At 41.1% G+C, this 12451-nt stretch overlaps 1 protein-coding gene across 3 annotated transcripts; it reads right to left on the reverse strand.

The window, feature by feature from the left end:
- Nucleotides 1-560: 560 nt before the first annotated feature.
- LOC104988266 (deoxyuridine 5'-triphosphate nucleotidohydrolase, mitochondrial) lies at nt 561-12075 on the reverse strand. 3 transcript variants are annotated; one of them, XM_010839536.1, is made up of 7 exons: nt 11965-12075; nt 10847-10985; nt 8680-8771; nt 7029-7073; nt 1835-1909; nt 1598-1668; nt 561-686 (listed from the first exon to the last, which is right to left on the reverse strand). In XM_010839536.1, the coding sequence occupies exons 1-7, from the start codon at nt 12041-12043 to the stop codon at nt 630-632; spliced, it is 558 nt and encodes a 185-aa protein (XP_010837838.1). In that variant the 5' UTR covers nt 12044-12075; the 3' UTR covers nt 561-629. The 3 variants fall into 3 exon arrangements, with proteins under 3 accessions (XP_010837838.1, XP_010837839.1, XP_010837840.1); XM_010839537.1 differs by lacking the exon at nt 11965-12075 and adding an exon at nt 11675-11945 and having other exon boundaries at nt 563-686; XM_010839538.1 differs by lacking the exon at nt 11965-12075 and adding an exon at nt 11515-11616 and having other exon boundaries at nt 563-686.
- Between the last annotated feature and the right edge of the window lie 376 nt (nt 12076-12451).

Below are 12451 nucleotides of genomic sequence, written 5' to 3' on the forward strand. Positions count from 1 at the left end.
TAAACCAAATGGAGATTCCCAACTCACATTTCCTTTCACAAATACACCTGTACCCAGTTAACCTGGGGTCTACCAAAAAGGAAGATTTTAAAAAAAGAAAAACAGGGAAAATTAAAAAAAATAAACCAAGGATTCTCTTCTTCCCAACTTCACAAATAATCTTAAGTTTAGAAAAACATTTTTTATATCACTGAAGGGAAGAATTAGCAATAACTTTTTACTGTTAATTCGATTTATGTAATAATTTATATCTGTGAGAATTCAAATTTATTAAATGAAATGCATTGCTTATGATATTCAAAGCATTTTAAAAATAAGTTACTGAAGTGGTAGTATATAACAAATTAAATAATACAGATTTGGGGATAATTGATGTGCATTTAATTTAAAAAAGAAACTGCATGAGTTCACAAACAGATTTATATAACCACTTAACGCAGAAAAACACAAGGAAGTAGGTTTCTACAGGATCCCAACAGAGGTACCCTTTCCTTAAGCATAAGAAAACCAAATACTTTTAGAAGCTGAAGTGTTAAGTTTACAGAAATGCAAAACACCAAAACAGTTTAAGCAAAGTCTTTATTTTCAAGAAAAAAGTACATTCTCATTTCCTGTTCTTGGCATAAGTTTTAATTACTTCCAGTGGAACCAAAGCCTCCTGAACCCCTTTCAGTGTCATCTAAAACCTGAAAAGACATAAAGATAGTGAGCCATATAGTTAATTTTAGATCCTCTTTCAGGTCTCTCCAGCTTCTAATTTGTAAAAGTTTTATTCTTGCTATATCATTCCTTCAAAAAGGAGGTTACAGAAAATTAAAATTTTTAAAATGTTCCATAAAATACTGAATAATACCAAAAAAGCTAAGGGAATAGTAGAATTTCACAGTCTATTTAAATGGTTTATTATTCAAAGTAATGCTATATAATAGCCATGGAAAACATTTTAAGAAGTTCTACAACTAAGATTTTAATTTTGCTTAAAATAGGACTAGTCAAATATTCCACTACAGATGGTCTACAACTTAGAATGGTTTGACTTGTGATTTTTTAACTTGATGATGGTGTGAAAGTGATATGCATTTGGTAAAAACTGTGCTTCAAATAATGAATTTTGACCTTTCCCTGGGCCAGTGATATGTGACGTGATCCTCTCGTGATGCGGGGCAACGGCAGCGAGCTGCAGCCGCCAGTCAGCCATGCCATCACAGGGTGAAATGCTGACACAGTTTCTGTGCTCATACAACCATCCTATTTTTCACTTTCAGTACAGTATTCAATAAATTACACGAGATATTCAACACTTTATTATAAAACAGGCTTTGCATTAGATGACTCCGTCCAACTAGGTTAATAAGTGTTCTGAGCATGTTTAAGGCAGGCTAGACTAAGCTATGATGTTCAATAGGTTAGGTGTGTGAAGTGTATTTTCGACTTAAGATTTTTCAATTTACAATGGCTGTATCAGGATGTAATCGCATTGTTAAGTTGAGAAATATCTGTATTTAGTTACCAATAGCATATTAGATCCTCAAATTTTTATTTTTCCTTCACTGAAGATGTTATCATGTATTCCCTACTCAGCTTTTATGATACTTACTTGAACTTCCTCTATTTCTGGGTAAAATATCCGTTCACAAATGAGCTGTGCAATTCGATCACCCTTTTTGACTTCAAAGGAAAAAGACAAAACAATTTATTACTGATTTTTTATTGATGCATTCCCTGTATCCTGCCTCACACAGTACAATGAGAATCAGAGGAGTTAGTATGTGCTATTTAGACATATTTAATACAAAACTCATTACATTGATGTGATTAGATATATTTAACATACCTTCAAACTTCTCTTTGCCAAAATTAAACAGGACAACACCAACATTTCCTCTATAATCTTCATCTATGACACCAGCTGGAGAAAAGAAAAATGATCTTAGCTTAGTGTATGGTACTTAAGGGTATATAATTACCTCAAAATCATTCCTATGTAGCTCTAAAAGTTTTATCCTTACAATGAATATGTGAATCTTGCTCTGCTACTATGTAAAGCCTCAAAGCTAAGAAATGGTATTACTAAAATGCAAATGTACTTAGTCGCTCAGTCGTGTCTTACTCTGTGACCCCATGGACTATAGCCTGCCAGGCTCCTCTGTCCATGGGGATTCTCCAGGCAAGAATACCACAATGGGTTGACATGTCCGCCTCCAGGGGATCTTCCCAACCTAGGGATTGAACCCAGGTCTCCTGCATTGCAGGTAGATTCCTTACCAAATGAGCCACCAGGGAAGCCCAAAATTCAAATAAGAATTTTGAAAGTGGTCCTAATTTTCCAACCTGTCATCCTTACAAATGGTGACCATTACCTACTCTAAATTGGGAGTAGGTGCTTAGCATCTCAGCCAAGTCATCCTTAACTACTCTCTCCCAGTGCTACTGTCTATCTGCTGCATACCTGCCAAAAGGACTAGGAGAAAATTATGATTTGGGTTTCAAAGGCTTTTCCTGGTAGCAGCTTCCCACTAATATCCAGACTGAAATATGATTGAGTCATAAATAAAAATGTCAAAAAGCCAGAAGATCTGTGGTGGAATAAGTCAATGCTGACACTGTTAAGCAGCAGTCTAGCAAATATCAGAACATTCCATTTTTATAATGAAAATGGAGCTGAACTGTTCACTTCACATTCTTCTTCTCCTTTCCATTTGAGCTACCATCCTTTCTTAAGAGCATGATCTCTCAGAAGACATTAGCACATAAGCTTAATAATGAGTGTACTTTTATACACAACTGTGTAATTAGAACCTGTTTGAGATTATAAACACAAAAGCAGCAAATTTTTGCAGGAGAGGATCTTGAGCCAGGGCCCTGCCACAGCCCAGAGAAGTACATCTACCCAACTTGCTAGCATTTATCTTTGTACCAAGAATCCAAAACCTTCCCATAAACACAAGCACAGATAATGTAGGTGCACCAGGTCTTCTCATTTCCTTTTTAAAAATTAAGACAAAATTCACAAGTCAACATTTTTTTAGTGTATTCAGCACTGTGAAAACATGACCACAATCAATTTTTGAACATTTTCATTACCCCAAAAAGAAAGCCCCTAGCTATTAGCAGTCACTTTCCTATCCCTATCTTTCCCCTCAATGCCTATTTCCTTTTATACATGTTAATTCTTTCCCTTCAGTTTGTAAAATGCTAGATAGGATTCATGTGAATCTAATTAAATGCAGCTCCATGTCATATCTTACATCTTATTAATACCCCACTTCTCTGGGGGAACAAAAAAACTCTTATCAAAGAAGAAAAAAAAAGAATCAGGAATTTAGTTCAATGGGTACTAATGCTGGTTGGCTAGACTCATAGTTATTTGAAGGTCAAGTGAAAAAAAAAAGTTGGTTTTATTTTTTTCTTTTTTAGAACAAGAGTAAGCATTCACTTTCAATATTCTCATATAGGGGAAAAAAGGCAAAATTAAAAAAAAAAAGTTCCACCACAGGAAAATATATGCAGAAAAGCTAACATTTTAGATTCTTCCAGTGGATTACTATAGAAGTTTAGATGAACCCCTGTGCTTTATGAATGAATTAGTAGGGCTAAGTGAAACTGAACTTAAAATACTTCTTACAAGGTTCCTGACATAAGATTTAAGAGTTTGAATTACAGATAAAACACTTTTTTAAACAGTGAGAACAGTGAGTATAAAACTGGCTGAAAGTGGTTCATATCATGTCTAGACTGAAGGAAACAGTCTATTCTTTTCTGGTTCTACATCAATAAAACTTTGACCAACTCAAAGAATACTGAAGCCTGGCCTCTTTCCCCCCACTGCCAGTTGATCATTAACTTAGTCCTTGATATTTACTCAAAGAATGGATATAAAGATAGGGCCAGCTGTTTTCTATATTATCTAGATGCAGAAAGTTTCAGCTGCAGGAATGGCTCAGATCAGAGTTAAGGAAGGAACCCCTCAGCAGCAGGTCATTCCCTGCCTCCCATGCCGGAACAAATGACCACAGGAAGCTCTGGCATCTCCAAGTGGGAGTGCTCAGGCTAGCACTCATTCACCTAGGGTGCCTTAGATAAAGACCATGTGTGCTGACTTCTGAACTCACTTCTTTACTAAAAAATTTTAGAGTACCCAAACAGTACAAATACATATAAAGTAAAACCTAATAATACTTCCCAACTCTCCCCCTCAGGCAGCCACATATTTTACACATTTTTTCCACCTAAAATAGTACAGCTATCCTTTGAGAGTAACATATCTGAATCTTAGTCATTCTTTTAGATCCAAGATATGGAAATACAGCACCATGATTCCTATGTAGCTATTCTCTTACATAATCATCAGACATTCAGGTCGTTTTTACATTTTTCCTATAATAATCAAAACAGTCCTTTACATATGTCCTTGTGTATTACTGTATTGTATTCTCATCAAATAGTTTCAAAAAAAAAAAAAAAAAGCACTTTCCTGGGCTGAAAGGTGTGTATATTTAAAATTTTAATGGATATTGCTAGATAACTTTGCAAAGAAGGTATAGCAATTCAAATTTCTATCCATGATATTTAAGAATGCCCACTTCCAAGCTCTCTTACAATACCAAATTGAACCAATGTTTTTAATTCTGGCCAATATGATGAGTAAAAGATGGTATTTCATGGATTTATTTACATTTCCCTGATGACTAGTGAGGCTGGGCTTTTTTACCTCTATATGTTTGTTCCATATTTGCATGTCCTCTTCTATATCTTATAATCAGTTTTTTTCCCCCTTATCTGTTTGGATATTTAACTCTTCTTCATATGACTTGCAAGTATTTATTTGTTTACTTTATGGTACCCTCCACAATTCCAAAACACTCTCTTTTGTAAAGGCCTTGCTATACATTTGTAAAGGAGTCCTATCAGACATATGCTTGGATGTCTTGAATTCCTCAAAGCCAGGTGATCTACCTAGATTGAAAGAAATTAAGTCCTTTCAAGTCAACTAGAATGTACGACAGAAAAAATGGTTCTTAATTACTCCTTTTTTAAAAGCATGAATGCCAACAGTATTTTAAAAAAACTAATAGTTCCAAGTTCATTTATTACTTGTTATTCAAAGGCAAACTGACCGTCAAAGAAAATACAAGACATTCCTTTCGTACATAAGGGACATAAACATCAAGGGTATTTCTCTTCATGAGAAAGCAGAAAGTATTTTGAAGTTATCACTGGAAAAATCATGCATTGGAACTGGCAGAGTGATTAACTGACTTCAGGCAAAAGTTTTACTGTGTCAAGACTTTGGCATGTCATTTGTTGGAAACCTTCTTTACTGAAAACTATCCACACCTACCAGATGTGAATTCTGAACGGAATCCTGCATACTCAACTTTTCCCTTTGACCCTTATTTACAGCCTGGGATTTCTAACAATATCCCTCTTCTGAAATAAAAACTGTGGCCAACTATGATAAATGTGTGCCTAGGAGACATTTTTAAGATACTCTGCATCCAAGAACACACCACAATGTGACTGTGTGAATAATACCACAGGAACCACCAGGCAAACTAACTTTCCATTGCTTTTACATGAATTTTTTTCAGAGGATTGTTTTAAATAGAGCAAAAGTTAGTAACAAAGTCAGAAAAAGTTTCCATGTTAAAAAAAAAATCATAGAGGACAGAAAATATGTACCAAGCAGTGTTAGTGCTTTAGATACATTATAATTCAATCCTCCCATCTTTCAGGGCAAGCACACTAATTTTCATTTTACAGATAAGGAAACTGAGGCTCAGAAAAGTTAAGCAGTAACTAGCTAGTTAGTGACAAAGTAGAGCCCAAATCCAGTTGTTCCAAAGCCCATGTTCCTTTCATAACCCTCTGAAATTTATTTTAAAATACCATCTTTTATATCCTTAAGTTATTGTCTTAAGTGACCATACTGCTGCTGCAAAGTCACTTCAGTAGTGTCCAAATCTGTGCGACCCTGTAGATGGTAGCCCACCAGGCACCCCCGTCCCTGGGATTCTCCAGGCAAGAACACTGGAGTGGGTTGCCATTTCCTTCTCCAATGCATGAAAGTGAAGTCACTCAGTCGTGTCCGACTTTTAGCGACCCCATGGGCTGCAGCCCATCAGGCTCCTCCGTCCATGGGATTTTCCAGGCAAGAGTACCGCGGTGCCACTGTCTTCTCCGAGTGACCATACTAGACCTTGTAAAAATATTCTTGAAAGTCAAGCATAAATTAGCCCAGGGAATTCTCAACCCCAGAGGGCTGTCCATCTCCGTTGAGTTATATTCAGCTCCTCTTCAGTCTCTAAGAGCTATTTTTGGGCTCCTGTTTTACCCCACAGCACCACCTAGTGATAGCATGGGGAGATGGCCCAGGGACAGGCCTCAGCCAGAGGGAACAGTAAGTTAATACAGGGCAGAGCTAGGTTGGTAGATGGACAGGGCAGAGTGATCCACGGCATTTAACTGCAGTGGAAAGAACAAGGGGACTGGAATCATATGGATGGATTTCAGTTTCTAAAGAGGCAACCTGGGGCCATTTCTGAGTCAGTTTCCTAGTCTATTAAAAAGCAGCTTCATATAAAAAAGGCAGGAGGTGGAGAATTTAACATACTCACTCATCTGAGGGCTAAGAGGCCTTGTGAGAGAAGCACTAACTACAATTGCTTAAATAATGATATAAAAGTATTTCCTTTCCTTGTAATAACAAACTTCCTTCTGTGAACAGTCATTTTTGGACTAAATGCAGATTATCACTAAACCAAGGCAAAATCCTATCTGTCAGATAGTGTCTAGCTTGTGAGTGAAATAACATTTCACATAATGGTCATTAAAAAAGTAGACATACTCAAATAGCATTCAAAACTGTATCATAATCATCTTTTACTTAGGGACAGAAATTTCTAAAAGGCAAGATACAACAAAAATCATTTTCTTTTCTTGATAAAAATAAAATCTGTCATTTGATTACTGCAAAAACAAAATAAACACTTGTAAATATTTACAGAATAAAAATGTAAATATATTACCTCCTACATCTATGAAGTGTTTTGCTGCCAAGCCAGAACGAGGAGCTATAAAACAAACAAACAAAAATAAATTGACTATCTTAAGAAGGGCAATACTGAAAAAAATTGACACAATCTAAGCATGCCACTCTCATCCCTATAACATCTGTATCTTAACCTTAGCAGACAGTTCTGAATTAAAAATGTATTTATCACATTGTACGATCAAAGTAGAAAAGTTTGGAAAAATATTGACAAGGTTTAATTCAAAACCAACTTAAACCACTCCAGCATGTCCTTAGGCAACTGAGGATAAGTGTTGAAGCTGTGGTCTGCAGGAAAGAAATGGAAAGTGAACAAGTGGTGAAAACCGTGGACAATGCTGTCCAGATGTTTGATCACAAAGGGAGGATGGAAGCTGGAAGGGACATGGGGCAGAGGAAGGGACTTTTAAGATAGGAGATCCGTTGCAGTATGGATAAGAAGGGGAGGGGCATAAACCCAACCAGAGTAGCAGAGGTTAACCTTGAACTTGGGACTCCTACTCATAATTCAGATGCCAAAAGACAAATCTGAATGAAACAAATGAACCAGAGTAAGAAGCTAAGTTATATACCTTAACTCTTGCTGACTTGAGCAACAGGCCTACAATTAATTATCCTAATTTCTAGTATTTTATTCCAGAGTAACTTAAATCAGGCACTGTTGGTAAATGCTACCCCTTCCTGCCTTCACCGTTATTTCACCTCATCTCCTGATCCACCCCCCTCCCCAATACATTAAAAATGCCGTCAGTGCAGCCAAAAAGAGTTCAAATGAGAGAGAGCTCATTTCAGTTTTCTTTTAAAGGGTCAAGTATCAGCAGTTCTCAGTCTCTGGCTAACAAGATCCCCCTGGGATCACAGCTCCATTTGCTCCTTTATGTTTACTCTGAAGTCAGTCAGCAAGTAATTAGACTCTTGAAAAGAAGTTTTAAACTCTTTCTACAGTGATAACTGACTCGCTGCAGGAAAAAAAATCAAACCCGCATTTTTTGGTTTGATTTTTAGTTGGCTTGCCCTGCATTTTATCCTCTCTCCTCCCACGATGAGGCCTTTTCCTCTAGTGCACTGAAGAGCATCCCTTACCTAGCACACCTCATGGGAGGAAACCCAAGGGGGAAAGGCTAAGGGCCTGATATTCTCAGGGCTTAGAAACTTTACTTATATTGGTGATATAAGATGCCATGTGCCATTATCTTAACCCTGCATCTTTATTCTTATAAAACAAATAAACATCTTCACAAAGAAATCTGACTTCATATGCCATCTGATCCCTGAGGGGAGAATTGGTTACCACTGGAAAAACCACCAGTTAAACATCACCTATATTTTCAGTTTTCCTCACAGTGAACAGTTGTGAGAACAACCTCCTAGGCTAATGTGAGTGTCCTAAAACCTTAAGTAAGGAATCTGGGGGAGGAAGAAAAGCAAAGAGAGGCAAATGTAGCTACATAAAGGAAAGTTTTCAAGTGATTGCAACTGCCCTCGCAGCTGGCATGTCTTTAATTTAGGACACAGTCCAAGCAATATCCCTTCCCTCATTTATACACCCCAAATTTTAAACTAAGAAGAAAGAACTGATCACAAGGGAAGAGCATGACAAATAGTTATCTGTGTCTCAAGTCACTTACCCACTCTTCCATAGCACCCAGAAGGAAGGGCTATCTGAATGTCAGTTTTCACAAGCACTTTCTCCATCGGTGGTACTGTGTAATCATAGGCACTAGGAAAATAGTGAAAGATAACTGGTATTTAGATATAGTAATTCTCTAAGCATTCTTTGGTAAAAGAGGTGACAACCTGTAAACGTATTTTCCTTTGAACAAAATTGTGTTGGCAAACTGAGATAATTTTTTAGCAGGAGAGGGCTGAAAGGCAGACTTTAGAAGGTATATGTTTCACTAACATGGTACAAAAAAAGATAAAGAACAAAGAAAGAAAGGCAGATAATAGCAAATAATAGCTAATATTTATTAACCCATTACTCTGTCCCAGGTACAGTTCTAACTGCTTTGTACAACTCATTTTATTCTCACAACAATCCTCTAAGCATTAGGGAAAATGTCCAGAAGGAAGGGAGAAAAATGGGTGGGGAGCAACATGAAAGGGGGGAGGGGTATGTTCAGCTGTGCTGCATCTGTTCTGCACTTGCTAGTTGATCAGGCTTACCAAGTGGTGGCTGTGAACCTCACTTGAACTTCACTGGCTGAGGGAGAGAGGTAACCACTGTGAACAGGTCCTAGAGATGGACATTACTGAGGAGCTGATCCTCTAAGGTCCACCCACATAATGCTGCTACTCTGCTGCTACTGTAGCCCCCTCTTTGCTAAAAATGTAAGAGATTTTACAATAAACAGAACTGGAAGTTACTTTGGAGCCCTTAAGTAAGGCTAGTAAAATGCTGCTGTCTTTACTTCTTTCATTGGAATTTCCTCTCTTGATATAGTTAAAACGCTAATTTATTGAAGAGATGAATTATGTCCACGTCAACATAGAAAGTCTTCTGTGTTTAACAGGAGGATGCTTATCAAGTACCCTAAATTAAGGTCTCTTCTTAGACTCACAACAGTGCCCAGCTGTGGTGTAGTCAATCTACATCACTATTTTTATTCATGAAATAAGGGACTGAATTGTACCTCATTCAGCTGCATCATTCATACCTCACTTTTTCCTTCTTTTCTCCCACTATCATCATATACTCCTCTCTCCTCTTTTCCTGTACTTACAACTTATACCAGTGGTTCTCACATTAGAATTACCTGGGATGCTTTAAAATAAATCCTAAGGCTTGGGAGTTAGTCATGTAATAAACACCGTCTCCCCTCCAGTATCACTTTTCACCTACCTTAATGGTTTGAAGAAGTGGGGACAGTACTCAAGGGGGTTAAAAAACAAACAAACAAACTGTGAATTCAGGGTCAAAAATTCTATTATGTTCAAGCCCTTGGGCAATCAAGTCATCTCTTCACAAACTCCCACATCTGTAAAAAGTAACACTCATCTACTTCAGGATTGCTACATTAAATAAAATAGCACATGGGACAGCTTTTAGGATAGGTAAAAAATGCTGTACAAAAGAGGTGGTAGTATTAACTAACATTCCTGCTTTTCATATTCAGACTTCTGGCAAGTCCTTGGGGGGAACTTAACTTACTAACCCTTAAAGCAGAAGCAACTTCCACTAATCTTTCCTGGGTATTTTATTACCTAACAACCTTGGCTCCCAGCATGGCTTTTCTTTCTACTGACCACAGTACCACTCTCAGGCCACTACTTGAAGGCCAAAGTCGGCCTTCTTCATCTCTACCTTCCACTTGGAAAGGACGCAAAAAATGTTGCAAAATAAAATAACACCTGGGCGGTCGTTTATTGCTATTTACTATTCCACAATCTGCCCAAATCCGTACTGAATTTATGCTAAAGAGGAAAGCTAAAATTTTCAACGTTAGAAAAAGGCAGGACTTTCGTGGTGCTCTAGTGGTTAAGACTCCAGTCTTCCACTGCAGGGGGTGCAGGTGCCATCCCGGGCTAGTGAAACAGGATCTCACGAGCCACGCTGTGGGCCCCCACTCCCCAAAAAGGCAAAAACCCTATATAATGCAAAATGCGTTTGTTTCTGCACTTTTCAATGACTGTTTCAAATTGTAGCCGCAATCGGGCATGTAAGCTAACCTGAGAGCTCTATCACTCGGAAATTGGGACTTCTCTGCGAGAAGTCCGGACGATGGGACACAAGGCGAGCCTCCTGGCCCGGGCCGGCCTTCCCCCGGGGCTCGGGCGGACAGAGTGCCCACTCACCTGTACAGGTCGTAGCCCGCGGCGCGCGCGGACCCCTTGGTGGGGGCTGTGGCGTGCTCCGAGAGCCGGGCAAAGCGGAGGCGCATATCGCCAGCCTCCGTGGCCCGGGCCCGCTTGCTGGGGGAGACGACCTGTGCCTCTTGAGAGCAGGGCATGGCAGTGTAAAACGTGGGCACAAGAGGGAGCAGGGGGAACAAGAGAGAAAGAGAGAGAGCGCGGATGAGCTCTAAACTTCCCGCCAACCTCGTCCCGCCCCCGTTCCCGTCCCCTCCCCCCCGGACCAACCCACAGTCAGTGCTGAGAAGGGAGATAGGACTCAAATTTGGGGTTGGAAATCTTTCTCAGAAGACAGATTTGGGAACGGAAAATACGGAGCCTCTTAAAGCTTTGTATACTCAGTGCCTAGATCCAAAACCAGTGGCAGCTTCTGTGGCCTTTCCCTCATCCCCAAATAGAAAACCACTCCCCTTCCCTATGAGGGGATTCGAATGGACTGGCTCCCGCGCCGCTAAGGCCGCGCGCACTCCCACTTGCCCCCCCGCCTGAAGCCCGACAACTTCCTCTGGTCCAGCCTCCCGCTCGGTGCCGGGCGCGGGGGCCGCCGGCCGGGCTCCCTGCCTCCCCCCGCCTTGGAAAGCGTGTGCTTCCAGCCTGGGCCCCGACATTACTGGAGCCGCGGCCACCTCGGCTCAGATTGCGGCCGCTGGAGAGCAGCCGGAGCGCCGGGAGCAGCACGGATCCCCGCGGGGTGGGGTCCAGGGGCGGGCCTGGCCGGGAGAGCCCCGCGGCCTCCGCCCCGGGCCGTGCGCGGCGCGCGCTGTTAATCACCGAGCGGAGCAAAGACGGAATGAAGTGGTGGCCGAGCACTGGGCGAGGGCAGAGGGAAGTCATCTGCCCGAGTTTGGGCGCAGCTTGGCGCCCCTCGTGCAGGCGCGCGCCAGCCCAATGACCTCGGAAGCAGTAACTGCCGCCGTCTGACGAGGGGCGCACGGAGGCGGCGCCTCGACAGCCCTCTGGCTGGCGGCAGGCTCTCCTGGGAAGCTCCGCGCTCGAGGTCTCGAATCTCGCGGTCGCCTGCGGCCGCCTTTAACTCACCCTCTCCCTTTCTCGACTCTCACCTTTCATCTGGCGCCGGCTCTCCGAGGTCCGGGCCCTGCGCTCGGCCGGTTTACCTGGGGCGGCGCCGCCCGCCGCCATGACTCGCCAGGTTCCAGTCTCAGAGCACCTCCCCACCCCCTGCAAAAGGAACGGAACCGCATCACGATGCCGGTGACGGCCACCCCGCTCAGTGCTGCGCCCTAGGCGATGGGCAAGGCAGCGAGTTCAATCTCCTTCCAACACAGTGCAGGATGGGATTGTTGTTTATTCTCAGAGGGGCTGGGGATACCAGAGTCTTGAGGATAGCCCGGGGACATCTCAGTTGAAATCTTAGCGCTCTTGGATGACCCAATAGGAGCACAGAGGAGAACCACTGTGGCTGTGACTCTGATTCGAACAAAGGTCCTGGGCCACGCTGGTGTAATTTACAGTGGGGATGAGTAAATAACTTTTCAGGTAATTGTAAATTGATTTTTCTAGGGTTCAGGTATCTTCACTTATGTCTGG

The sequence above is a fragment of the Bison bison genome, unplaced genomic scaffold (assembly GCF_000754665.1).
Source record: "Bison bison bison isolate TAMUID 2011002044 unplaced genomic scaffold, Bison_UMD1.0 scf7180017864118, whole genome shotgun sequence".
Lineage (NCBI taxonomy): Eukaryota > Metazoa > Chordata > Mammalia > Artiodactyla > Bovidae > Bison > Bison bison.